This window comes from Rattus rattus, chromosome 16, assembly GCF_011064425.1.
Source record: "Rattus rattus isolate New Zealand chromosome 16, Rrattus_CSIRO_v1, whole genome shotgun sequence".
Lineage (NCBI taxonomy): Eukaryota > Metazoa > Chordata > Mammalia > Rodentia > Muridae > Rattus > Rattus rattus.
In genome coordinates, this window is record NC_046169.1 from 4,644,854 (window position 1) to 4,671,708 (window position 26,855).

The following is a 26,855-nucleotide window of genomic DNA, read 5'->3' on the forward strand; positions in this document are numbered from 1 at the left end:
GTGCCCATCTGTAAACTCACTGTCACCGACTCACAGAAGGCTGAGTCTTAAATACTGAAAGGTACTGTGCGTGTGTGTGTGCGTGTGTGTGTGTGCGCGCGCATGTGTGTACATGTGCATGGTTTAGAGGCCAGGGCAGTGTTGGGTGAGACAGTCTCCACTGTAGCTGGAGCTGATCGGCTGCTCCTGGTCAGCAAGCTGCTGACACTCCTGGTGTGCACTGCCACATCTTACACGGGTTCTGGGAATGGAACTCAGTGGCCATGTTTGCTGGGCATCCTTACACTTGAACCATCTCCCCAGGCCCCATACACCAACGGCAGAACCCACCATTCTTCCACAATCACAAGATGAAACCGACAGAAACTTGTCTGAGGACTTTAATTTACAGAGATCCCATGTCTCACAGGCAGAACCAGAGGAAGACTCAGTAGTTCACAGCTTCCCCATGGCTGGAGCACAAGGCTGTGCACTTCAGCCAGCACTACCCACAGCTCAGCCTCCTAGCAGCAGCGGTCAGGACTAAACGACGACACCAGCATGCACTCAGCAATTCTCAAACAGAGAGTCATCGAAATGAGGTATGTCCAATGTGTCATTTGTTAAAGAATTCAATGCTGAAGTAGGAAAAAAATCATCAAAAATGTCAGTCTTCATGGGACTCCCCAGGTTCAAGGCTCTTACACAGGCACTGTCGATGACTGAATGCAGATCAACCTCACACTGGCTTTTCTCAGGGCTGCAGTAATCATGGTCCTGTTTCAGACATGTGTTCTGGGAAACAGCACTGAATTCGCTAGGTGCTGGTGTTGGGGTGCTGTTGTCCCCCATTTCCAAGTACCTCAACTCAGGCTCTCCACTTTCTGAGGGCTCTGACAGGGCTGTGGGCGACAGCAGCTCTGCTAAAATCTCCTCATGACTCTGGCTGTTGCATGAGGTGCCGTCCGGAGCGTCGGGAGCAGAGGTGCACCCAGACTTGTCTGCAAGGTCAATCTGGTACTGTAGCTCTCTGAGCAGATCTTCTACTGCGTCACAGTCATTCGGAGATCCACAGTGGGACGCAGACTCTGAATGGTCGCTTACAGGCGGTTCACAGCGTGGGGAAGACATGAGGGCCGCGAGTTTCTTCTTTTTTGCCTTTAGCTTTTTAAGAAGTCTGAGCCGAAGCTTATGAACCTCATCTTCAGCTGCCTCTGCACGGCCTGCTGGAGACATGGCGCTTTCATCACTGGGAGGTCTGTGGCTGAGGGGAGCTGGACGTGAGCCTTCCTGCTCCTTCAACAGGGCTGAGGAGGCATTCCCAGCGGCCTGCGGCAGAGCAGCCGTGCTGCCCGACAGTGGAGGGCTGCTGCCTGGAGATGCCTCCTCCACATGCTTAGCTTTCCTGGACATCCTTTTAGACCTGCGGTTTATACTTTTCGTTTTAAAGCCATCAAAATTATTGGCTCCTTTCACGGAGGGCTGCAGGTCAGTTACTGCTCTACTCTGAGCCGAAACACAGGGTGGCATAAACGCACCGCCCCTGCTCAGCAGCCCCTTCACCCAACTTCCCACGAAGGCCTTCTTCTGCTCATCCTTCCGAGGCTGATTCTGTGCTGACCTGGCTGCTACTGGTTTAGAAGACGCTGCGTTTTCTCTTTTTCTCAGATTAGACGCCTGAGTTTTACCTGGTGGTTGTCCAGGGTTTAACCTGTCAGTTTTCAGTGGCAGCAACTGTGTCTGAGAGTCCTCAGTTGCCACGGACTTCAATTCCTGAACAAGAACAGGAACAGGGGCATCAGTCACAGGTTTAGGAACCACTGTGTCCCCTGCCTGAGACGGTACTGCCTGCAGACCTGTGCTCACAGCTTGGGATGGGAACCTGGAATCCACACAAGGGGCAACTAGCATTCCTTCACACAGGTTCAACACCAAGGAAGACCCCAGGGAGTCCTGCGGCTGAAAAGCCAGTGTTCTGACAGGTCCTGCACTTCCTATCACAGGTTTGTCTTCTAAGAGGCAATCTTTGGAGTCAATCTGAGAAACAGAGGCAGTTTCCTGGATAGTCTCTTCAAGTGCAGAGGGTGAAACGCTGTCCACCAAGCTTCCTGTTCCTGAAAGGACACTATCTCCATGAGCTACAGCTTGGGTTGCTGGAAGAATCTGAGGAGCAACTGCCATAGGTGTAGGATGGGCGACTGAGGGTTCTGAGGTGGCGGTCCCAGCCAGAGAACACAGTGCCAGAGAACTCGGCTGCTCCTCACCTGACACAGACTGCTCGTGCGGCTTCATGTGTGGAAGGCAGGCAGCTTCTTCAACTGGCACCTGGGATTTCCTTTCCCAAATAACGATATGTGTCTCTGATGCCGGCACTTCACAGGCCTCGTGCCTTTTAGCACACGGACCCTTCAGGTCGTCACACTCCAGCCAACTCCCTGGGAAACAAGAAACAGCTACAGGTTAGACCTTCTTGACACCATTCTTCCTTCCCAGCTGCTGTGTCACTCGGCACCACAAAGGAAGCCCTGGCAAGGCTGTCCTCAGTCGCAGGCTAAGACTTTCCTTCTGATTATAAAAGGTGCAGGCTCTACGAGGCAGGCAGATCTGCTGGCTCCTTTCCAGTCTTCATGAGATACGCACTGACTCACGACACAATCAGCTTCACTTCAGCAGAAGAGAGGACAGCCACGTGCATGTCGAAGGAGGGGTCTAAGGACTAAAAGGCTACCCAGATCACACACTGCAGCCCTGGGGGAGCAGCCTCAGGGGCCACTGTCCTCCAGCATGGTCACTTGGCAGTCCTTTCCTTTGCATAGTTTCAGGGCTATGTTAGTGTACAGCGTAAGGCTCATAGGAAGTGGACTACAGCACAGAGGAGGAGGAGGAGGAAGAAGGAAGGAAGTAGATTAACTATTCCTTAAAAGAAGAAAGACATCTTGAGGAGGAAAAGGAGGAAGAGAAAGAGACACCTTAGAAAGACAGCTTTAAGAAAAATGGAAATAAATACTGGAAGGGGGTGAAAAAATTGGAATCCCGTGTATTGCTGGTGGAAATATAAAATGGCTCAGACAGAAATAACCTAGTCACGAGAGAGCTGATGACCCCACTCTGAGTATACACTCCGAGAAGCAACAACAGGGGCTAGAAGGGTTGGCCCATTGGTGCCCCAACAGATCTATGGGGGTCATTACTCTGAGTCAGAAGGAAGAAGAAAGCTCGGCACACTGTGACATGGATAAACCTTGACCATGTGCTAAAGGAAATAAGCCAGACACAAAAAGGCAAACCCCTGGTTCCACCTGCACGAGGGCCCGAGAGGCACAGGTAGGACAGTGGCTCCAACAGCCAGAGAGGGGGCCTGTTGCCTACTGAGCAGTTTGATTTGAGTGATGAGAGAGAGCTCTAGAGACAGATGCTAGTGATGGAGGTAAAGGGCCGTAAATGTAGTGAATAGCAATGAAGTGTAAGCTTAAGATGTTGAAACGGGGAGGTGGGGTGGGGGGTGGGGGGTGGGTTGGGGATTTGGCTCAGTGGTAGAGTGCTTGCCTAGCAAGCGCAAGGCCCTGGGTTCGGTCCCCAGCTCCAGAAAAAAAGAAAAAGAAAAAAAAAAAAAAAAAAAAGATGTTGAAACGGAGAAATTATACTATGTCCATTTTGTTACAATAAAAAAAATTAAACAAAAACCATGCTGGGAAAAAAAATGGCCTGATGCTGAAAAGTCACGGGGATTAGAAGAAGGTGGAGCCTTATATTTACTCACACTTTATTTATGCCACATGAGAAGCTGAGATAAACAATAGCTTCTCAGTAACTACCCCGGGACCCGCGGCAGAGCAGACAGACAGCTCTATCTACGGAGTCAGATGTGGTGGGCTGGGAAAGCATGGTGCCCAATATTCTCATGCCCACTGCACAAACATTTTCTGTCCCCATTTTAGACATGAGGGGTGCAGCAAGCAGTGGCTATCACACCACAGCACTCTCACGGGGTTACAGTCTTCTTACAGACACCTGCAAAACTGCACCTACAGCAAACTCTTTCCCTTCAAACTTACAGACTCCATTAGAGAGAATTCTGAGAACCAGGGAGGTTAGGAAAGGAGAAGTCCTTTCTGCAGCTGGGCTCCAGATCACTCTGATGTTAGGTCATCAAAGTCAGTTTAGTGACTCAGGACAAATAGAGGTCTGAGGCCCAACAGATTTTACTTTTAATCCCTTAAAGACAAAAAATTAAAACAAGATTAAAATACTACTAGTGAAGTGAACCATGACCAGCAAGAGATGGAAGGAGGGGTGAGTGCTGGGATCATGGGTAGGGATAAACAAAGTCAAAGCACACTGTATACAGGCAAAAATGTCACAAAGAAAACTAGTTCTGAATAATCAATGTAGTGCAGGCACACATGCATGCAGGTACAAAAAGACACACAGTTAGTGGGAGAGCCCAAGTCTCTACTACCAACAAATGTCAGCAATAACGGGGACAACAGCAAGTCTCCTCCAGCCCCGTGTGAACATAAGACGGCAGATCTTCCCCCTTTCGATGTCAGCACAAGACTGTGTCACAAAGCTAAAATCCTGCCATTGATCTAGCAGCCAAGCTCCTTGGTATTTATAACAACTGAGCACAAAGCTTCTATGTAAATCAGAGCATTGTCCTCCTATCCACCCAAACAGGGACGCAATCAAGACGGTTTCTCTTTGTTTTGTGTGTGTGTTCAGGAGAGTACACACCAGAAGGCAATCTTAGGCTGCATTCCTTGGGCACCGTCCACCTTTATTTTAAAGAAAGATCTCTCATTTGCCAATTATGAGAGGCTGGGTGGCCAGCAAGCTGCAGGGATCTCTGGGATTACAACTGCGCACCATGCCCAACTTTTTGTATGTAGGCTTTGGGAAGAAATTAGGTACCCCTACAGCATGGCAAACAATTTGCCATTTCCCAGCTCCCAAGACATCTTCTCCTCTGGTGGTGAACACACATAGACGTAGAGTTCAGAGACATCGGAATGTCACAGGGAAAGCACAAGGCTAAGCTTTGAAAAGATGTGGAAGAATACTAAGTTCACATTCCTAAGCAAAAGGCATTTGCATCGAAAAGGCTGCCGTGTGTGTGTGTGTGTGTGTGTGTGTGTGTGTGTGTGTGTGTGTGTGTGTGTGTGTGTGTGTGTTTTAGGGTAGCAAAGCTCCTCTGTATGGTGTTACGATGGTGGAGGATGTTGGCTCCTTCACAAATTTATCAATGCACACAGATTGCATAGCTCATGTGAGTTATGAGCTGTGCTGGGTAACAGTGAACTAGTGTAGGTTTGCTGAATTAACGAGTCTGAATTGCTCCAGTCTTGCACAGAAGATATGTAATAAGGAAGGAAAACAGCCAACACAAACAAATTCAGTGGATGAACCAGACGCCATGGGTTCAAGAGCTCTGTTGATGGGTAAGTTAGGAAAAAAAAAAGCAGGTCGGGAAGCATAGTGAGAAACTGTCTACAAAAACAAACGATACTAAGAAATACAACAAAGGAGTAAATACATAAACCCTACAGACACACAGTACAGCGTCAGGAAGGATACCTGAGACAGCACATTTTTAAAAGGAAGAGAAGGGGGAAGAAGAATTAAAGGCAAAAGTAAGAATACAGAAGAAGGGCGGTGTGTGTGTGTGTGTGTGTGTGTGTGTGTGTGTGTGTCTGTCTGTCTGTCTGTCTGTCTGTCTTTAAACCAAAGCAAAATCCACAGGCTCTATTTCTCTTAAAGAAAACATTTAGGCACGCACTTACCATCAGCATCTAAAGTCCACGTTATAAAATGGTTCTTTGCTCGGTACTGTATGACGGAGGTGACTTGGTAAAGACTGCCTTCAAAGTGGAAGGCATAGTGTTGCAGGTCCTTCCTGGGCAAACCTTCCACGAAGTGCAGCATGATTATGGGCGACGCTCTGTGGAAAGGAGGCAGAAGTCAAATCAATTTCAAGCCACGGCTCACACCTCCAGCTGTGTGCCTTAATTAGAAAGGGAAAAGTGGCTCTAAGGAGCATGTGACACGAAAGCCTTTGAAAGGGGCGACCAGCTGCTGGGAGCCACTGTGCAATAAGACCGACAAAGACCCTTAAACAAAACCTGCCCTGCCACAGAACTGTACTTCAGAGCTCTGGAGGGAGAAGCCCCGCTCCTTGAGGCTCTCCCCTGGTGTCAGGTGCCCACATCAATGGCTTCTGTTAAGTGGGAAGAGTGAGAGCGAACCTTATGCCTAAAGACATTCAGACACTGAACTCATCTCAAGAAATCGGAGGACCCATTAAATTCAAACTTGCACTGAAGAAAAACTTAATAAATGAAATACACTAGAGGATTTATTATAAACTGTGAGATGCTGACAATTTCAAAAATACATTTCACTATTCAGTAACATGGCAAACTAGAAACAAACCTACAGATAGGTCTCAAATAATTAAGCTCTTGGGGTTTAAGAAATGGTGGTTAGGGGTTGGGTTTAGCTCAGTGGTAGAGCGCTAACTAAGGCCCTGGGTTCGGTCCCCAGCTCCGAAAAAAAAGAAAAAAAAAAAAAAAAAAAAAAAAAAAAAAAAAAAAAAAAAAAAAAAAAAAGAAATGGTGGTTATCCTTTCTCCTAATATTTAAACAGATGTCAAAACTTACAGAGCTTATCAAAATTGTCCAGACGGTAAGATTATTCAGACTAACAGGAAGCAATCTGCAAATTACACCCTGTCAATTTCTTATTAAACAGTAATTAAGTCCCAAAAGTTCTGTAAACTGTTTATATCACCACATTCTTTGTCCTGGTTTTTAAAATCTGACTTAACTCACCAATTCCAAGATGTCACTGTTTATAAAGTGTGCCAGTAAAGTATACACACTTCCAACTGTTAGGATGTGGCATATCTGTTTTTCAGGGACCCACAGGAAAACATAGGTTCTCACAGCACAGGCAGGCCTGAGGCTGTGGCCTTTCCCTTCCTAGTACGATTTGAATACTTAGCTCTCTGGGCCTCACACATGTGACAGCTACTTACCAAGTCTATTCTAGAAATCTGTTTCTTATCTTCACGTGAGTGCACATGAAAAGTTTAGGAAATACACACGAGCAAGAGTAAGTCACACAATACATGTAAAAGCACCTGTCAGACCTCACACTTTACTACAGTAATAATTAATTTCATGAAAAAAGGTCTGTAAACATTTATAAGTCATAGTCTTCATGTGTCATTTCCAATCTTTCCAATAAGAACTAAAAAGCCTAAATCAAGTCAGCTGCAAGTCAAATGATTGGACAGTATCATGAGGTGCATTAAAGAAGCCCAACTGGCCCACAAAGGCTACAGCTGTTCTCTGGAGATAATTCAAGGAGCCTTAAAGCATTTTCTACCAAGCCATAAAGACTTCAATTGAGAAATAGAATCCTGGGCCACAAGAGGCTTCTAGTCCCAGAATTCTGGAGACCAAGATGGGTGGATCTTGAGACTGAGGCCAGCCTAAGCTACAAAACAAAACCCTGTTTCGCCAGCCACGACTACACAGAGATCCCATACCCCGTCTCAAACCAAACCAAACCACCAGAAACAAAACAGAGCCAACAACCACCACCACCAGCAGCGGCACTGACTGACAGTGCCTAACACGATGGTGCTCACCCATCATCTCAGCCCTCAGAGTTTGAGGCCAAGGACTAGCCTGGACTATAAACTGAGACTATCTTGAAGCACAACGGAAACAATCAGGAAAGCAGAACACGCACACAGAGCAGTAAAGCCGCTGAGACTCAAGTTAAATCAACAACCTCCTCAATGCCAGCCGGGACCGGGACCGCCTGAGATCGGGGCAAGCACTTGTAGGCTTGCTTCAATAACTCAAAGCTGACAAGGCAGTCAGTGCCCACATCACCTCAGAGCAGAATTCCTTAACTCCCTTAAAGACAGGGTGGCGTGGATGCAAGAGAAAAGACTTAGCACTACACTTTCCCAGTGGGCACACATTACGCACATGGTACTCTGAGACACGGCCCTGGGGGAACTCAGAACACGTGAGATCTTAAAATGATATATGGTTGAATTACAGCCTCCTGATGAATTTATTTGTTTAGGGTTTCATGACAGATCTGTCTCCATCCATCCATCCATCCATCCATCCATCCATCCATCCATCCATCCATCCACACTGGCTGGTCTGGAACTCACTATGTAGACCAAACTAGTCTTAATTCACAAGTTCTGCTCACCTCTGCTTCCTCGGTATGGGATAAAGGCATGCTCCACCACATCTAGTTGATAAATTTTCTCTTACGATTATCCCTAAAATCTATACTAAATTTGTTTCTAAGTTCTACTAAATACCAGCAAGTCAAATTGTAATAATTCAGAGTAAAAACTTATACAAATACCTTGTCATTTAAATTTGAAGTGTAATTTTACATAAATTTGATTTACTTTTGATGAAAATAGGAAATGTCCAAATTATAAAATTGGCTTATTATCAAGTCTACTGAAATTTAAAACACATTTTAAATTAAAAAAACAAAACAAAACCAGCTGTATCTAATGAAAATACTTGCTGATCAGAACATGAATCTTTTATGTAAGCAAAAGCAACAACTTTATATAACTGAAAAGTTTATGTCACAATGCTGTCACTTAGCAGATCAAACAACACAACAAACTCCAGCAGATCTTCAACCGCCAACCTGAGAGAAGGCAGAGTCCTCGGCTCTGTTATCAACACCAAGATGCTCAGGCAATCGCACAGCTGCGTGCAGGACAACAGCCAGCCATGCGCTGCCTTTTCCTGTCAGGACTGAGGAAGAGAAGCCCTGACACTCAGATCTCAAACCCTGAGCCCAAGCCAAGCCCCCTGGACTTTCGGGTAAGGCAGTGCCTCACTCGCTCGCTCAGTCACGGAGTAGTGAGGGACAAAATAAGCTAAGAGCTGACAAGGACGAGGACAGGAGCAAACCTGGAGGCAGTAGAGTACAGAAGACAGATGGGTGGGAGAGCTTTACTTAGCATGGCAGATCGGAGGAAACAGTGACCCGAGTGCCACACAGCGGGCATACTGTGTGGAGAGCTCAGTGTTTACATGCAACAGATGCTGTGGAGTGCGGGGCTGAGGCCAAAGCTAGGAGATGAGATTGTGTCTGGAGAACAGGCCTAGGTGGCAGGCCCAGAGAAGGGCTACAGAAAGGAAACTGGGGGGAAGGATGGATGGAGATCAGCAGCAAAGTTTTCAGTTCAGAGAGGCCAGCGTGAGGTGGACCCACAGACCTAAAGCATTTAAACCATTCAGCGAACAAACAAAGCAAATGGACAAGCAAAACCTTCTATTACTGTGCAGCACACTATCTGACCGGAGAGGGAACGCCAAGGGGAGATCAACACCGAGCTCTCGTCTACACTCACAGTGGAAGGACAGAAAAGCACCTGACCAGATGGGCCTAGTCCTAGAGCATACGGACAGACAGACAGACAGAGAGCTGGACCAGACCAGCACTTGCCACGGGAGACAGAGGGAGGGATGGCAACTCTGAGCCTACCCGAGGCTAGCAGCAGGAAGCCTGGAGACGATGAGGTATCAGCAAGCTGACATCCGGGAGAAGACAGACATTAAGACTTACAGGCGGGGCTGGAGAGCTGGTAAGTGGGTAAGGGCACTTATTGCTCTTGCTAAGGTCCTGGGTTCGGTTCCCAGCACCCACATGGCAGCTCAAACCTGTCTGTAACTCCAGTTCCAGGCTTCCAACACCGCATACAGACATACACGCAAGTAAAACACAAATGCACATTGATTGGAAAGTTACTGGTGGCCCTAAGTACGCGTTCCCTCAAACATCTGACAGGTAAGTTGTGCTCACTATTTCCCTTTCCAACACATGAGAAACTGTACACTGCATCTTCACAGGCTCCTAAAAATGTGTAAGTAAATTTAAACTCACCTTTCCAACACCATTTTTCTGATTTGTGATTTACTGTTGCAACTGTTACACGGACCAAAATGGGCAGCATTGAGTGGATGCCACTCAGGAACAACATTTGTAAAGGTGACCAGACTCTTCACACACCTAAAAACAGGCACAATTTGAATCCATCAACTAAACTCACTTGAGTTAACTTAACACAATCAACTGTGCACTCCTGCCTGTCTCCCAGTCACAGATCAGTACAGTGATGCCCTCCCCAGCCAAGCTGGAGAGACTGGGAGACTCAACGGGACTGAGAAGTACAAAAGGGTGAACAATAGAGCTTCCCACCATTAATGCTCCAGAGAATGCTGTCTGAGGCCCTACTGTGCACACTGGATTTCTGGGTCACTCCTGTCTCTACGTAGCACAGTGTAGCCTCAGTCCCCAGCTGCAGCAGCCAGTGTACCCAGCCTCCCAGTGAGGGACCATCAGAGGCGCCTCTAAGGCTGTCCCACTTAAAGCTCAGTGTTGTGCAAAGTGGCAAACCATCACTGACAGCAAAGAGGGTGCTCTTTTCAAATAGATACAAACAAACTTTTCATGGGCTAAGGAAAAAAAAAATCACTTAAAAAGCACTTCTGGTTTTCCTCAGGCTGTTCACAAGTAAAGAATTCACCTTAGTCTGAATACCGGAGGGCAACAGTTAAAGACAATCTTCAACCTTTGGCCAAATACACTGAATCTTAGTTGCATCAACTCTAATAAAAATATTTTAATTAAAGCAAATATCCTATTACACTCCCCTGCCAACCGACTCCCAGGTGTCAAGTGCAGACGAGTGGCAGACGAACCAGGTCTGAACCAGGACCAGCAGCCTCCGGAGGCCAGGCTTTTTTATCCTCTCCAAAAAATAACTACGGAGCCTAATAAAAGTCCTTACACTGGCACGAAAACCAGAGGCACTAAAAAAGGAGCAGTTGAACAGCTTCTGCTAGAGGAGAGAAGCCAGTAGTTGGGACCCCAGTGCACAATGATTAGAGGCCATCGCATCTTAGCTGTGACTCTGCAGTTCTTTTATTTTTAGAACGAAAGAGTGAAGAAAGTTTAAAGAAATAAAGACAAGCTGCAAACCAAAGTGGCTGCCAGCTCCCCCTGGAGCTCTTTCTGAGCGAACAGGTCTGGAGCCCACTTACCTGCTTACACACAGAGCAGAGTGCTGAGTCACTGGCCTCGCCAGGGAGCTCACAACTACTTTCCTAAGCAGCTCCTAAGTCATCTGAACTGCACTGCGACAACAGAAGTCACTCCCAGGGCTAGGTGGCTCCTGGTACGCACAGTACACTCAATGAAAAGCTGTCAAACCAGTAGCCTGTGAATTCTAGAAAAGCTGTAATTAAACTGATTCTAGCCAGCAGCCCTGTTTATATTATTAAAAACACACGTAGTGATTAGGAAGTTTAGCACAGGGAGCAAGGGAGCCACAGAGAAGAAACAATGCTAGCGGTCCCCATTCTCCTCCTGACTCGTTTCTATAAACAGAAAACCTGACCCTTGTACAAGTCAGTGGGAATCTGGGGGTTGGGGGGAACCCGCACTGGTGTGTACAAGGATTTTAAGCCCTGGTGTGAACCCCACTGATGCCCAGCAGTGTGGAGCAGCTTTGTCGCCTCAGCCTCCACAGCAGTGACCAGCAAGGCAGGCCATCTTTACTGCAGCCAGCAGCTTCCCTGGGCAGCCTCAGCAGAGGGCATGCCAGGCAGGCAGCCATGCTCTCTGAAGCAGGAAGCAGAGGTAGCACTGCTGAATGCACCTCACACTAAGAGCAGCTCCATGACGGAGGCCTACAGCAAACAACCAAAGCCTCATCTCTAACAGGGCAAGCAAACACCGCCAAAGACTTCAGAGCAGACGCCCCACTGAGAACCTTCCAGAGAGTGAAGGGTGCTGGTCTCCATTCTTCAAACCATGCATTTTTTTAAGCTGACTTAAAGCAACAAGTTGAGTCTGGCCTCTAGTGTTGCAAACTGTTCCTTGAACCTCACTGGTGAGAAAGTTTAAGACGTGGACGTAGCTATGAACTCAGAACTCAGAAGGCTGAGGCAAGATCAGCCCCAGCTAATCAACTAGACCCTCCCTTAGAAAAACATGTGTGTTGGGGTCCAAGAAACAGTGATACCTGATGCTTCTACCTCAACCATTCTGGATCCCGAGGCAGAAAACCTAGTCTTCACCAACCTGGGCTAGGCTACAACCTGTGTCCAAGGGGGTGGGGTAAGCAAGGGTGGAGTGCTGGGACACGGAACACTGTGTGCAAAATCTGTTCTTTGAAGTACACTGCTGAAAACCAGGAAAGCACCACGAATCCACTAACAAACAAAACTGACCTGTTTTGGTACTGGTGTCCACAATGGGAACATTCAAAATTCCAAGAAAAAGAATATGTAAAGAGGTTTTCAACATGGGGTTCAAGCTTTAACAGTACAGGAAGTGCAAACACAGGACTTTCCATGTCACCTGCAAAAGAAAAAAAGAGAGAAGGAAAGATTAGCAGTCAGAACCCACAAGAACAAAAGGAAATCCATATGGTCTGCAGTCTCCTTCCACACGTTTCCTATGTGTGAACACAGCCCGGCAGAGTCAGTCAGTCAGGGTGGACCTGGAGGAAGGTCACTGCATCTGCAAACGCACCACATACTCAGTTCCCATGCTCATCTCCTATTTCTGACATGTTCTGAAAATAAGGCAAGAATGCCGCATGTGAGACCCATCCCGTCCTCCTCCTCAGGACAAAGTCCTCAGAACTGTAACACTGTTAAATTACAACATAAAACATGGACATGGTTTGCTACAAATACAAATGAAAAGTTAGTGAAAATATTAGAGAATCACGTCAGGATAGGTCATAAGCATTAAAACACCACTTCTCATTGGACCCACCAACTCTACAGTGGAACAGGTTTGATATACAAGAATAAAGGATCAATTCTGAACCTCCCCATCCATCCATCTCAACTATTAGTCCAATCCTCGAACTGCTGCCACTTTAAAACTAGACATGGTCCCCAGCTCCGAAAAAAAAAAGAAAAAAAAAAAAAAAAAAAAACTAGACATGGTAGATGGAACCATGAATGGCACCTTTCAAGAAGGTGGTTTAATAGGCAGGCGCATCCTGATATCCCGCTCCAGCTGGTTCCTTTCCTTCTCACCCTCAGGGGAGCTTACAAGGTCCAGGAGACAGTGTGTGTCCCACTTCCTCCCCAGACCACACTCTCAGGTGCTATTCTTCCCTATCCTGGAACTACAGTTGCCCAGAACATGGCCAGCACCTATTGTAATGGCAGGACCAGAAAATAGATAGCAGGTTTCCTCACCCAAGCTGCAAACACCTGCAATTACAAAGGCCGTTTTAGTAGTTGTTTGTGATATACTCCCATATGTATATTTTTATTTGGGGAGGTGGATAGACAGGGTCTCACTAAGTAGCCCTAGTTGTCCTGGAACTCACTATGGAGACTAGGTTGGCCTGGAATCACAGAGATCCCCCTGCCTCTGCTTCCCAAATTCTAGGACTAAAGATGTGCACCAGCCACTGCTATTTTTATTGGAAGTCAGAAAAACATCTCTTACAAGGAAAGATAGAAATCAGTCTCCAGAAATGAGTTGTGGACATTGAATACACACTTGTGATTAAGTCACCAGACTGTAAATTCCAACTCTGATGTAACAAAAGAGTAACTAAGAAGGCGAACAATATATAATTCAGTAATGGCATAAAATCTTCAGGATACACACACACACGCACACACATATAAATTTTATTTTGAGGCAAGGTCTTACTGTATTGCCATGACTGTCCTGAACTCACTCTGTGGATCAGGCTGACCTCAAATTTGAGATCCACCTGCATCTGCCTCCCAAGTGCTGGGATTAAAGGCATGTGTCCTTACACTTGGATTCTAATAGATATTTTAAAATGTGGAAAAATATTAACCTCTGTCCTCTAGGTTTACGTGTAGCACACTTTAAGTCCAGCTACTTCAGGGGCCCAGGCAAAAGATCCTTGAGTTAAAGCAAAGCCTGGGCAATCAACAGGACCTCATCTCAATAAACAAAACCAAAGCACGGCACAGTTCCCTGCTCCTGACACTGTGAGTCTGGGAGACCTGGACAGGGACTTTGGTTCTTGCCTCGCTCTGGTCCCATGAGCCAGATATCAATTCAGTGGACAGAGCAAAGCCACCCCTGTGCTCCTTCCTGAGGGACAAAGAGACCCTGGATGGTAGAATGAAGACGTCCTAAAGAGGTGCATGCACCCTCCCTTCCTGCTATCAGAACACTGACACCATGGTTTCCAGGGCATTGGAATCCCTCAGGAATCTTGTGCTAGGGAAGGGAAAGGCTGACCCTCTGGTGTCCCAGGAAGAGATTTCTCACCATATGAACACTTGCTAGCCGACCCTCGGGTGAAACTCAAGCCCAGACAAGGATGGATCAGAGGGAGGTGGTCCTGCCTTCTAATAAAATCTAAAACTAGTGACAGGACCCTAAAGGTGGACTTGGCCCTAGGGTCACCTTACTTATTCCTCTGGTGAACGTGGCCACACTGAACAGACGTCTCTTCTTGGCTCTCACCATTTCCTGTCTGAATGGCTTACTGAGCACAGTGGCTGAGCCCAGCCTCTCAGGAACCCCAGGACTAGGCTTGGGCTCTAACAAATCTGGTAACGTGCACACGATATCCTAACATACCCCTGGCCAAAACTGCACAGCAATTTAGTCTCGTGTTATGCAGGACATTTGTTTGGTTTCAAAGTTCAAAATGTTCACTTGGCCTTGAGAATTCGAGTGGACACCAGCACACACTTACACAGAACGGGTGTGGCTAACAGTGACTTAACCAGTGGTAGATTCCTAAGAAAACCGTTACCCAGAGTCCCGCCACCCCCGCCACCCCATCACTAAAGCCATGCGTCTCCTTCCACGGCGCAGTCAAGCTGCACAGTACTCACCCAGTGTGCATCTAAGCTTAGGCTGAAGTTTAGCAAAAATTTCATCTCTAATTTTATTCAAAGAGGTATCTATGTCTGTAAATATTTCTGTCGTCAATTTTTTACAATCTTCACCTAAAAAAAAAATCATTTCTCATTAATACATCTTTCCAGAAAAATACTGAGATAGTACTAAGAATGAAAATTTATCAGTACAGTTTGCAGAGACAAATAGCAAAATACATTTCTCACTCTGCCTCTCCTGGGACATGCATATGACAGAGTACCATTTGCCCTTGGGAAGTATGGGGGAAAAGAGGAAAGAAAGAAGGAAGGAAGATATACCACACAGAGTAACGAAGCCCGCACACAGTAAACACGATTAGAAAAGCTCCCAGTATTCTGTAGATACTAATATAAACTAAGAAATTAGAATTCCAACATCAAATTTTGTTCTTCTCAGATCAATGAGCTGTCTGCTCACGGTTCTTATGAAGAAGACTGATGCATGAAAAGACCTCCGCCTCAAACTCACGGAAACAACCTAAGAAGTCATAAATATTCATACCCAAAGGCGGTTAAGGAATCTGAGATATACTCTTTCATGTAATAAAGAGCAGCATATTTTTTTAATTCTTAAAGATTTATCTGTACGTGTGTTCTTCATTAAACACACATCCATCACATGTGTGGATAACTGGAGACCAGAGAAGGTGATGGCGTGGAATGACAGTGGAGAGCCACCATGTGAGTGTTGGAGACTGACCCTGAAGGATTGACCAGTGCTCCACACCACCGTGCAGCCCTCCAGCCCTAAGAAGCTGTCTTAATAATTCTTTTGAAAAAAGCCACTCAGCCAAAACCTTAACATGCACATTCAGTCCCCTCCTAGGATACTAATCTGTAAGGCATTCAAAAGCTCGCGGTGATGGTCATGATATGAACCCATAATGGCAAACACAACAGGGAAGCGATGTAGGGCGGCCACACAAATGGCCTCCCAGTCCCCCATTACACCATTTTGTACATTAAGAAAGAAACACCTGGGCTGGAGAGATGGCTCAATGGTTAAGAGCACTGGCTGCTCTTCCAAAGGTTCGATTCCCAGCAACCACATGGTGGCTCACAACCATCTATAATGAGATCCTATGCCCTCGTCTGGTGTGTCAAGGACAGCAGTGTACTCACATACATGAAGTAAATAAATCTTTAAAAAAAAAGAAAAGAAAGAAAGAAAGACCTACGATGCTCAGCAAAGAAAGCTTGCAACAATGCAAAATCAAAACAAAACCAAGCCAAACTAAGTGCAAACAAAATCAGGTAAATCGCACAGCACAGACTTTGGAGAAATGTCAGAAAAGGGGAGGAGCCGTGGCTTGACAGATGCAAGACTTCACGAACCACAGCCTAACCTTAGGTGCAGGAAGACCAAGTGACCACACAGAACTGAAAAGGAGCATGGACACACATGCTGACCAAAGTGGCAATGAAAAGTGTCTGAAAACAAAGAGAGCCTGGGCATGACCTCATGCCACACACAATTATCAGTTTCAGTACCAGGGCCCAACAAGCAGGCTGAGCCCTGAGCTCAGTTCCTAGGATCACAAGAGGAAAGTGGAGACCAACTACTAAGTTGCTCTCCAGTCTACACACACACACACACACACACACACACACACACACACACACACACACATACACACACACGCATGCACAAATGACCTCCATACACAGCATTTTAAAAATGTATAAAAAGGGTTTCAATGCTAGAAAGTAAAGTATGACTTCTCAAAGAACAGTCAGTGAAGGGCTTTCTAAATGATGAGAAGGAAAAGTATTCTTTTTTTTTTTTTTTTTTTTTCTTTTTTTCAGAGCTGGGGACCGAACCCAGGGCCTTGCCTAGCAAGCGCTCTACCACTGAGCCAAATCCCCAACCCCAGGAAAAGTATTCTTAAAAAGCCACAGACATTACTAGCTTCTAAAGGAAAGATAAATACTTTCTTGTAAATCAAGACATCCTTTAAGTAAAAAGGGGTCAGCACAATAGGTCAGAGTGTAAAGGCACTTCCAACCAAACTTATGACCTGAGTTTGACCCTAGGTCCCACATGGTGGAGAGAACAGAACAAGAGAACAGACAGCTGCAAGTTAACCTTTGACTGCCCCTACCTCACGCACACTCTAAATAACTAACACATTCAATAAATACATGTAATAAAATATTCTTAAAGATACAAACTGCAAACAGAGAAGAACCAGCAGAGTGTATAAGACATAGAAGAGCAAGGAGGATGTAAGAGAATGCACCCAAATGAGAGCGTGGTACTCAGGAGGACAAACAGGTAGTTCACAAGAAGGAAATGAAAATAAAACCATGTACACAGACAACAGATCAATCTCTTCCAATTCTGAAAGACGCAAGGCAAGTCAATTTTATGCACAGCAAGACTTTTGGTGTGAAAACATCCCCGAAACTACATGGATTGGGATGGTATCTTCTACACTGCTGGGACAGTACTGACACTGTCCACTTCCAGGTGAGTAAACACAACTGACCTCCATACCAGCAGGTTCCAGTGCCCCGCTCCCCACCAACCACAGACTGCACAGACAAGAGAACCAGCACCTGTACTACCCGCAGCCTCCCTATCAGCACAGCCGACATTCTACCATCAGCATTGGCCTCATTTACATTGCATTAGGAATAAGTATTCTAGAGATGACTTCAAATTCCTGGGCTTAGGGTAGAGCTCTGGCTTAGCATATGCAAAGTCCTGGGACTGATCTCAGCCTCAGAGTAGAGGAAGTTGGTGTGATTTTGACAGGGGCCTAAGTAGATCAACCGTCAGTTCATTAACATATAAAGTACAACGTGCACTGGTACTCTCCAAGCATTATGCTGCTCCTCTCAGAGCCCCCAGGTATCTGCAAGACGGCCTAGAGGTAAGCTTCCATACACATGGAGAGAAAAGGGTGCTGATGTGTTTCTACTACTCATCATTCACATGTGCTGGGATGCGGAGTGCGGGGTGTGGGGGCTGGAGGCTGACTCCATGCTTTCATCAGAGGAGATGTTCTTCTGCTTCTACTGTACACGTTCTGGGGAACTGACACCTGATCATCAAGCTCGGGGGCAAGCACTTTTACCCACTAAGCCATCTCACTGGCCTGAGAATGTTTAATTCTTCGTGGGTTGGAAGTTAAGATCCTGGGTATCCTGTTTGGAAGAATTAAAATAGATGCAAGGGCACACCCCTATAACTGCAGCTCGCCAGAGGCCAAGGCAAGAGGAATGCAACTTCTAGACTGGCTTGAACAACATGGAAAGACATTGTCTCAAAAATCAAAGCAAACCAAGCAGACCACTTATGTAAATATATGTGAGTGTACATATACAGATACACAGATACCAGAACCCAAGGCTGCCCTAGTCATGGCAGGTGACTCTTACTACTTCTGTGGAGCTTTGGTCTGCTGCTGTACGCTGTATGCTAAATACTGACCCCGGTGGGTGGCTCCGGACAGAGGCTCTTCACATACACAAGGGATGCTGCCACCTTGCTCCTTAATTTCAAACTACTGGTTGGATAACCAGTGGTTGATGCCAACAGCCTATAGCTGAGCAGTGAGCAGGAGAGATAGGTGGGGCTTTCAGTTCATAGGCTTGGGTCTAGGGAGGACCATGAGGGAGAGCAAAAAGAAGGGGGATGGAAAAGACATCATGAGGTAGTGAGTCATGAAAACATGGCCATGAGGGCCGGCCAATTGGAGTTAAGAGAGGCCCAGATGGAACGTGGCGAGTTCTAACTCAGGGTTATTGATTCCAGTAGCACAGAGGGTTGATACCCGCCCAGCTCCAATGCTTTAAAGGCTTATCATAAATATAGAGTTGTGTGTGTCTCAACTGAGCAACAACTTCACTCTAGCAGTTTTGCTTTTACAGACTTCAGTTCTAATTCGATGGATTCTAGACTAGCTATAGGTGAGGACTATCACAGGGTGATGACCATCACAGGGTGAGGACCATCACAGGGTGAAGACTATCACAGTGTGAGGACCATTACAGGGTGAGGACTATCACAGGGTGAGGACTATCACAGGGTGAGGACTATCACAGGGTGAGGACTATTGTCGCCCGGTGACCTAGGAAGTACCATTGCCCCTGTGTTCTTCACTGGCAGCTCTGGGGACAGTCATGAGCTGTAACTGGCACTATCTCTAGGTTCCCTGCCTAGGTCCCCACATACAGCAATGACTACCCGTGGCTTTTCTTCATAGGCTGTGAGAGCAAACTTGAGAAGAGTAAGCAGCACCGACCTGTGACGCCATGCAGGTGATGGGTGTACAGAAGCTTATCTGCTTGGTGGTAGGTTTCAAACAGCCTCCCAAACACACACTCCTCTCTGGAGCACACCTCCAGCACAGTGTTCCTCAACACCTCCAGGTGCACCAGGGCCGAGAGGATACAGTCTAACCAGCACAGCGCCTGAGTGTTTCTCCACTGGACACAGAGAGGCTGGCAAAGTGATAAACATCTGCTCTTAGACGGCATTTCCAGCTCCGGTGTGACACCAACTGCAGCAGGATCTTCTGCAGTAGCCATGACCACGTTACCATCGGCTTCCAAAGTCCCATTCTGCCCCACAGAAGCAGCTGTCCTGACGGGATCCTGGTGAGCACTGTCACCTGGGAAGCTGGCTGAGAAGTCACCACACACTTCTCCATTACATTCACCGTTCACAATCTGGTCACTGTCAGTGACAAGGTGACCTCTAGTCTTTTTAGAATGTACTGGAAGAGATGAATTCTTACAGTTGGCTTCCAATCTCTTTCTTTTTTGAGGCTTATTTGGAGTGTGACAATCTTCCGAATCAGGAGAAATTAAGTTAGTAAGTGACTCAGAGCCCAAAGGATAAATGCACTAGAAAGAAAAAATAAAATTGTTACAAAAAATAAATAAAACAAAAAGCCAACAACAACCTTGATAATTCAAATCAGTTCAAGTTTTACCTTAGACTCCTGTGTCAGGAAAAATGTTAGCATTAATTTGATATAAGAGTATCTCTATAAACCTGAATTTGAGAGAAGCAGAGGTAACTGATGAGAGTGTCCCTCTCCAAAGAATAGCTCCCCTAGTTAAGTTCTAACTCCAAATCACCTAAGTCTGGCATAGAGGCACAGGCCTTTAATGCCAGCACTTGGGAAGTTGAGTTGTATGGGCCTCTAAGACAGTGAGTTCCAGGACAGCCATAGCCACACAGAAAAAGCCCTACCTCAAAAAAAGTGGGGAAGAAGCTTTAAGTGAAGAGTAGACCAAACTAAAGGGAAACACTAGCTTTGCTTTAGTAGAAAAAAAAAGCATATTGCTGGGCAGTGGTGGTTTACATCTTTAACCCCAGCACTCAGGAGGCACAGGCAGGCAGGTCTCTGAGTTCGAGGCCAGCCTGATCTACAGAGCCAGTTCCAGGACAGCCAAGGCTACACAGAAAAGCCCTGTCTTGAAAAACAAAACAAAAATAAACAAAGCAACAAACAAGCAAATAAAAACTTCCTTATGTGAAGAAAGACTGCAAGTGCTGTTTGGGAGAGAGATGCAACATATAGCAAAAAAAAGTGGGAAAGTCTTTTTAAATAGATTTTACCAGGTCCTCTCTATGTATCCTACATGCCCTAAAATCTATTTTTATTATCCTTACTTATATGTATCTCTTACTTGTATCTCTGAGTGAATGTGGTATATGCAGATACCCAGAGGCCAAAAGAGGATGTCAGATACGTAGGAGGCAAAGGTCACAGACAGGCGAACGGGAACTACCTACTGGGTGCTAGGATTGAACTCACGACCTCCGCAAGAACAGTACTCACTCTTAACCTGAGCCATTGCTCCAGTCCCTATATCCTGCATCTGAAAAAAGACCAAGGACTTGCATACTAAATGTCTCATTTAAAACATGGCTTCAACATCAGTATGGTAGACTGGTGACCTCCAGGTAAATAAAGAGCCACACCTCCCAGTAATTTGTCAAAATGGAGTCAAATCAGCTTCAGGAAGAACTAAGATCCCCACTGTGTGTACTGAGCTCCGGAGCAGCAGTGAGCACTAATGGCGGGTGCTCAGCTGTCCTGAGACACTTGTACACACAGCAGAAAGCTTGCTTAGAACCCAAAGAACCACAACGCTAAACCGAGCCATTCTACCAGGCAGCTAGCATGTTCTCAGGAGACTTACCTCACTCACAGCTATAGCCATGTGGCATGCACTGAACTCCATGCGAGCACTTTCATTTTTTAGCACACAGATGCGCTCTGCACTGCTAGCTGTACCGTAATAAATTGGCCCTAACCCTCATCCCCTCATCTGGAATAGCATTATCTGAAATTAGAAGCCCATGATCACTTTACAGATCTGTTTCTTGAACCTATGACTCTGTTTTGTTAGTTTTAAAAAGGGATTATCTATTTTGCATAATAACTATTTTGAGAATTAAACAGGCATAAACTGTAAAACTGTTCATGCATGGGAAGCTCAGTCCCAAATACCTCAAACCAAAACCAACATCAAAGCAAAGCCACTCTACACTTAGGAGCCTCCCCCTGGAAAAGGTGGTGTGGCCCATAGCACTGGAGTAGCCTCATGGAGTTCAGTGTCCTCTAAAGACACTGCTTAATGCCTCTTATGATCAGACAGGGACCTGGGACCCTGATACAAGCATGTAAAATGATGGCCTTGTCCAACTCCTGTGGGTTAGTGGCCAAATGACTGGAGCTTAGTGTTATACTCTGTAAATGTCTTACGGGATGCACACTGGTCAACTGTTTCTACTTTTGGATCTTATTTAATGTCCCAGTGTTTTGCCTGCTCATATGTACACGCACCCAGGAACTGAGATTGGGGACTGCTGTGAGCCGCCACGTGAGAGCCTGGAACAGAATCTTGGTCCTAAGCAAGAGAATTAATCATTGAGCTACCTCTCCAGCCCTCACTGTTGTGTTTATTTGACAACATTTTAGGGCTGGCAGCTTTATGTTGGCAAGAAGCATGTGCAAAGTTGTGTGTGAGGAGGGGAAAGAAACAGAAAAATGGATCTGGGGAGTGTTGTCTTGGATTTTTTGGGGGGGGGATGGGTGGGGTGAGGGGTAGAGAACGGACAAGTAAGTGGTTATTTTTTAAATACCCAATTTGTGTGTTTTTTTAACATCACAAACTTCTTATTGTAAAACAAAACCAAACAGGATTATTTTTAGTGCTAAAAGTCTGATGAAGAAGAGCGTCTTCAATTTACACAATGTAAACTGAACGTTTGTGAGAGATCTTACTGCTGCTTTCACTCAGCAGACTGTGGGCACTAAAGATACAAATTATGAAACAGAATTCATTCCACACAGAGTTGTGTCGATGGATACAAACTACAATTCATTCTAAGTGACGAGCTTCTTTTTTTGAGATAAGATCCATTACATAGCCCAGGCTAGTTTCAAATTTGCGGCAATTCCACTCGGCCTTTCAAAGGATGGAATTCTGTGCATGCACCACTATGCCTGGCTGTCTTAAAAGCTTTGAATTTACATACGAGTTATATACACTGTTTTTGATATAATCAATTACCAAAATAATCAAACTGTCCAGGTAAAAATGAAGATTAATAACTACTATATGTCCAGGTATAAGGTATACTTTAATCCCAGCACTCAGGAGACAGAGGCAGGAAGATTTTTGTAAGTTGAGGCCAGCCTGGTCCATACAGTGAGTTCTAGGACAGCCAGGGCTACACAGCAAGACCCTGTCCTGGATGATGAGGAAAGAGTATCTTACTGTGTGCTAAAAGCTTAACAAGGTTAACAGCAAATAGCAGAACTTGGGAGTTGGAAAATAGTAAAGTATTTAATGAAAATTATTTGGCAGAGAGATTTAAAAACCCACATTGTCTATGCATAAGTCCATTCTCTGAAAAAAAATACAAAATCATTAAAATTTAAACAATGAAGAGAAAGCACTAAATAACAGTAGTAGTACTTTACCTGAAGATCCTCACACAAAAAGATAGATTCTTGGAAGCTGATGCGGTAAGTTTTTAAGGTGTTTAGCTTTCCTTTCGCTCTACAAGTAGGGCAATACCCGTCTGCTGGAACTTTAGCTGAAGCATAATTCTAAAAGAGAAATGAAGCAAATCAAAGAGACATTCCTGTTAAGTTTATTACAAGAACTAAATGGAACGGTGACCAGAAAAAAAAAGTGTAACTTTCCACTAGAAGTATTCTGCCAAGACTAAGCACAGCAAACAAGAAGACATGTACTAGCTTAAACAGTTATTATCCAAACAAGACATTTACAGTTTAAATATTAAAATCTGACTTAGTTTCATTCACAAGAAAAAGGAAATATCAACTACCAAGGAAAATGTATATAGTCCAGAGTTTCAATAGCAAACCATAAAATCTAAATATTAATTCCTACTTTCACATATCAATAACAGAGAGGTAAACAAATTATAATAATCTTTCGCCATTGCTGTAAGATTTCCGTGGACAATTTTTTTAGGACTTCATTCATAATATGAAATTTTAAATTTCATTTAAATTTCAAATATAAGAGGAAAATAACCAATTTTGCACTGAGGCCAAAAATAAGTTCACTAACTTTTCCCAAGTACCCCAGCATGGGGAGTGAAGATATCCCTATATCAGTCCCTGGTCCAACCAGTGGCAAACCATTTCCAATCTTCAGAGAGTCATCCGTCATTCCGAGTCATTGGCTAATTTATGTCACTTGGAACATGTCAAAATCACTAAGGATTTTTCAATGAACCCTGGAAAAAAAAAGTCAACAGACAATTAAATAAAAATCCTATTTACTCTAAAAAGAGAGTTTGCTATTTTATAAGACAAGAGATACTAAGTGTGTTTGTGAGTTGAATGTCCTTGAATAAGCATATTCTAAACTGTAGTTTTCAGAAGACCTCCATGTATGTAGCTATGTGTAAATGCATGAGGAGAGTGTCCCCAGGATGCAGCTTCCCAACAGAGAAGTACACAGAACTTTCCCTACAGGTAGCTACTGGTCAGTCCTGAGTTGGAGACCCCCCAGCTTTCCAGTCTCTTGTATGTGCAGTATGAGACCACGGAGTGAGCGTTACAGTGAGAACTACCTAACCCCTTCAGACCCACTGCTCTCCTAAAGAAATAAAGGAACAGAAGAACCTCACATTTTACACAATCTTCCTTCCGTTTTCAACCATAAAACTGCTCACCAGTTGGAAATACTTTTTTGTTAGTTTGAAGACAGAGTCTCACTAAATAGTCCTTGCTGGCCTGAAACTTGCTACATATGTAGACAAGTCTGACCTTGAACTCGGCTCACCTTTGCCTCCCAAGCACTGGGATTAAAGGCTCAAAACCAGTAGAATATTACATTTAAAAAGTCACCCACAAAATATTATGTTCTTTTTAAGTGTAAGTATTCCTGTTAAGACAAATTTAACACATATGCCTTGAATGTATTTCCACAGAGCAGACCCCAATCCCAAGACAAGAGAGCAAAAAACCTGAGATACAGCTTAACACAAGGGAAAAATATGGACTTAAAATACAACAAAAGCAGGCCTAAAAGAGTGAGGCAAAGGTAAGTTAGCTAAGGAGATGCTAAATTCTCGAACCTCTGGCTCACAGATTCACTTTTAGAAACTGGTTATGTACTGGGTGATTGTGGCCCATGCCTTTAATCCCAGGCACTAGGAGCAAAGGCAGACAGATCTCCATGAGTTTGAGGCCAGCCTAGTCTACAAAAAACTAGTTATGCTTTTCTGTCCTAGCTGAAAAGCCTGAAACACCTTTCTTGAGAAGAAATAATTCCAAAAAATATACATGCAGCTTGAAAAAAATCTGTATCCCATTGGGAAGAGGAAGCAGGTACAATTTAAGACCAGCCTCAGCTATAAATGAACTCAAAGTCTATCTGAGGGGGGGGGGCAGATGGGCAGACACACACACACAGAGACAGACAGACAGGAAGACAGAGAAACAGAAGCAGACAAAGAGAGGTAGGTATTAGTGAATTTCAATTTCCAGAAGCTGAAGAACCCACAACTGTTAGCTGGTTCTACTCATAACCTAGAGAATTACAGAACCCAGGAAAGTCAATGTGCTTCGGTGGTAAAACCCTAAGCTATGCACCTGGATTTGTTCTAAGAAGAAAATAAAGCCAGCTGACAAGATGCTAACACCTAAGTTAGTTACCATCTGGTCGACTTCTCTCTGAGGGAAATAGATGTGTTCCTTCTGTCATTCTGCATTCATTCTCAGAAGAGAAACCTGCAGGCTCCTGAAAAAGGTGTTGATAAAACTTTTTATCTACCTGAGGATCTAGAAAACTGCCTGGAATGGTTCTTTCTCAATATGGGAGTAAAAATGAGAATCCTTCAAGGCCGCTTTCCTGATCCCATGTCTGCTGTGTCAACAAAGAAGTCAAGGCACATTCGAGCATGGTAGTGCATTGCCTTTAAGCCTTTAATTCCAGTGCATGGATCTCTTTGAGTAGACCTATTGCAGATTTCTGTGAGTTCCAAGCCAGCCTGTTTTACACAGTGAATGCCAAGCCAGGCAGTGGTATAGAGTGAGACCTTGTCTATGGAAGGAAAGAAAGGAGAGATAGGTAGGGAGAAAACCCAGTAAGCTAGTAGGAGAAACACCAAACAATGTTAAGAAACTCCCTCTCCCCAAATACTTATGTTTAAAATACCAGAAGTAGACTCTCCAGGTCTTCCAAGCACTGGTTTATATACAAAACCCCGGGATGATTCTCAAATTTCAATTTGTCTAGGAATAAATTATCTTCATTACCTTTTCTCCAAGTGTAACCTGTACAGTACCTAAATTTTGGCATCTTTGGGCTTCCAAATACAGACTAGAAAGTTCGTGTCGTCTACTCTCACCGCTCTCATGTTTGCACAGTAGGCGTTATCTAATCTGGCGGACGATGCTTTGGAAATGTTTCGAACCTGTATCTCTTTCCATTATGGCACTGTCACAATGACATCTCTGCTTCAAACCACCTATTTGCTCAAACCTGATTATAAAAAAGTCTACCCAAACAGCTCAATACATGCTAAAGATTATGACACGAGCTTATATCAGAAGGAGAACAACCAAGTTTTTCCAGTGTTCATCTCCAGCACTTTTTTCCTCTTACCTAACCCCCTTTCCCCTCACCAACGTCGGTAAGTCACTAACATTCCAGAGATCCTAATGGAAGGTATCAGCCAAGAATAGGTCCATTTAGCAGTCAATCAGGAGATGGATTTAAACTTAATTCATTGCATGTGCAAAAACTTACTACAGGTTTTCGAAGAAGGGCCTGGTACCCGTCGGCGCTTTACCTCTTGGCTCTACATATGAACTGTCAAGGCCAAGGCCAATAGACTTAAACCAGGCAAGGGGTAGACTTTTCTGAGCCTCTTTCTGCTTGGTACCCAACCCAGCTTCCCGAATTTGAGACAGACAGGGCCACGCGAAGTGAGCTTCAAAAGCCAACCAAGGAAGTAAGTCCAAGAAGCGCGGTGTTCCGTTACCCAGTCCCTCTCCACGCTCTTCGTGGGACGGGCATAAACTCTGGTTTCTGTTCAGCGTTTACCTCTTTGAACCTAAACGGACCCTAAAGACCCAGTCTGCACCTCCATTCTCCACCTTTCCCACCAGACCCTTGTTCCTACCCCATCCTTTCAGCGTGCCAACAACCCACCTCCGGGCACTCCAGCCGTCCCAATTTCTACTTCCCGAGGAAATTACTCTGGCTCCCTTACCTGCCCGAAGCACACTTCTTTGTATACAATGAGTCCGAACTCCTGTTCCAGCTTGAGATCCACACCATCTACCCGTAACGTTCAACCCACGTTCCCTCGGACGGCTCCTCCCCCACAGCCGTCTCAGCAAGGAAAGCAACTTCCGCTTGGGAGTCCGCCGCCAAAGAACTACCCTACAAACACTT

General features: G+C 45.1%; 1 protein-coding gene across 2 annotated transcripts; it reads right to left on the reverse strand.

Annotated features, from left to right (window-relative positions):
* Nucleotides 1-358: 358 nt before the first annotated feature.
* Nucleotides 359-26,855, reverse strand: Uspl1 (ubiquitin specific peptidase like 1). 2 transcript variants are annotated; one of them, XM_032886663.1, is made up of 9 exons: nucleotides 26,671-26,855; nucleotides 23,514-23,682; nucleotides 22,895-23,023; nucleotides 19,193-19,796; nucleotides 14,898-15,011; nucleotides 12,273-12,402; nucleotides 9,922-10,047; nucleotides 5,760-5,917; nucleotides 359-2,414 (listed from the first exon to the last, which is right to left on the reverse strand). In XM_032886663.1, the coding sequence occupies exons 2-9, from the start codon at nucleotides 23,613-23,615 to the stop codon at nucleotides 547-549; spliced, it is 3,231 nt and encodes a 1,076-aa protein (XP_032742554.1). In that variant the 5' UTR covers nucleotides 23,616-23,682; nucleotides 26,671-26,855; the 3' UTR covers nucleotides 359-546. The 2 variants fall into 2 exon arrangements, with proteins under 2 accessions (XP_032742554.1, XP_032742555.1); XM_032886664.1 differs by lacking the exon at nucleotides 23,514-23,682 and having other exon boundaries at nucleotides 26,671-26,854.

Bases quoted from the DNA above. Each gene is read 5' to 3' on its own strand.
- Uspl1 (XM_032886663.1), bottom strand. From the start codon at position 23,615: ATGACGGATGACTCTCTGAAGATTGGAAATGGTTTGCCACTGGTTGGA. The intron at 23,024-23,513 runs GTTAGTGAACTT...TTTCTCTTTTAG, and splicing joins TGCTGGGGTACTTGGGAAAA to AATTATGCTTCAGCTAAAGT. The intron at 15,012-19,192 runs GTCGGTGCTGCT...TTTTTTTTTTAG, and splicing joins TCACCTGCATGGCGTCACAG to GTGAAGATTGTAAAAAATTG.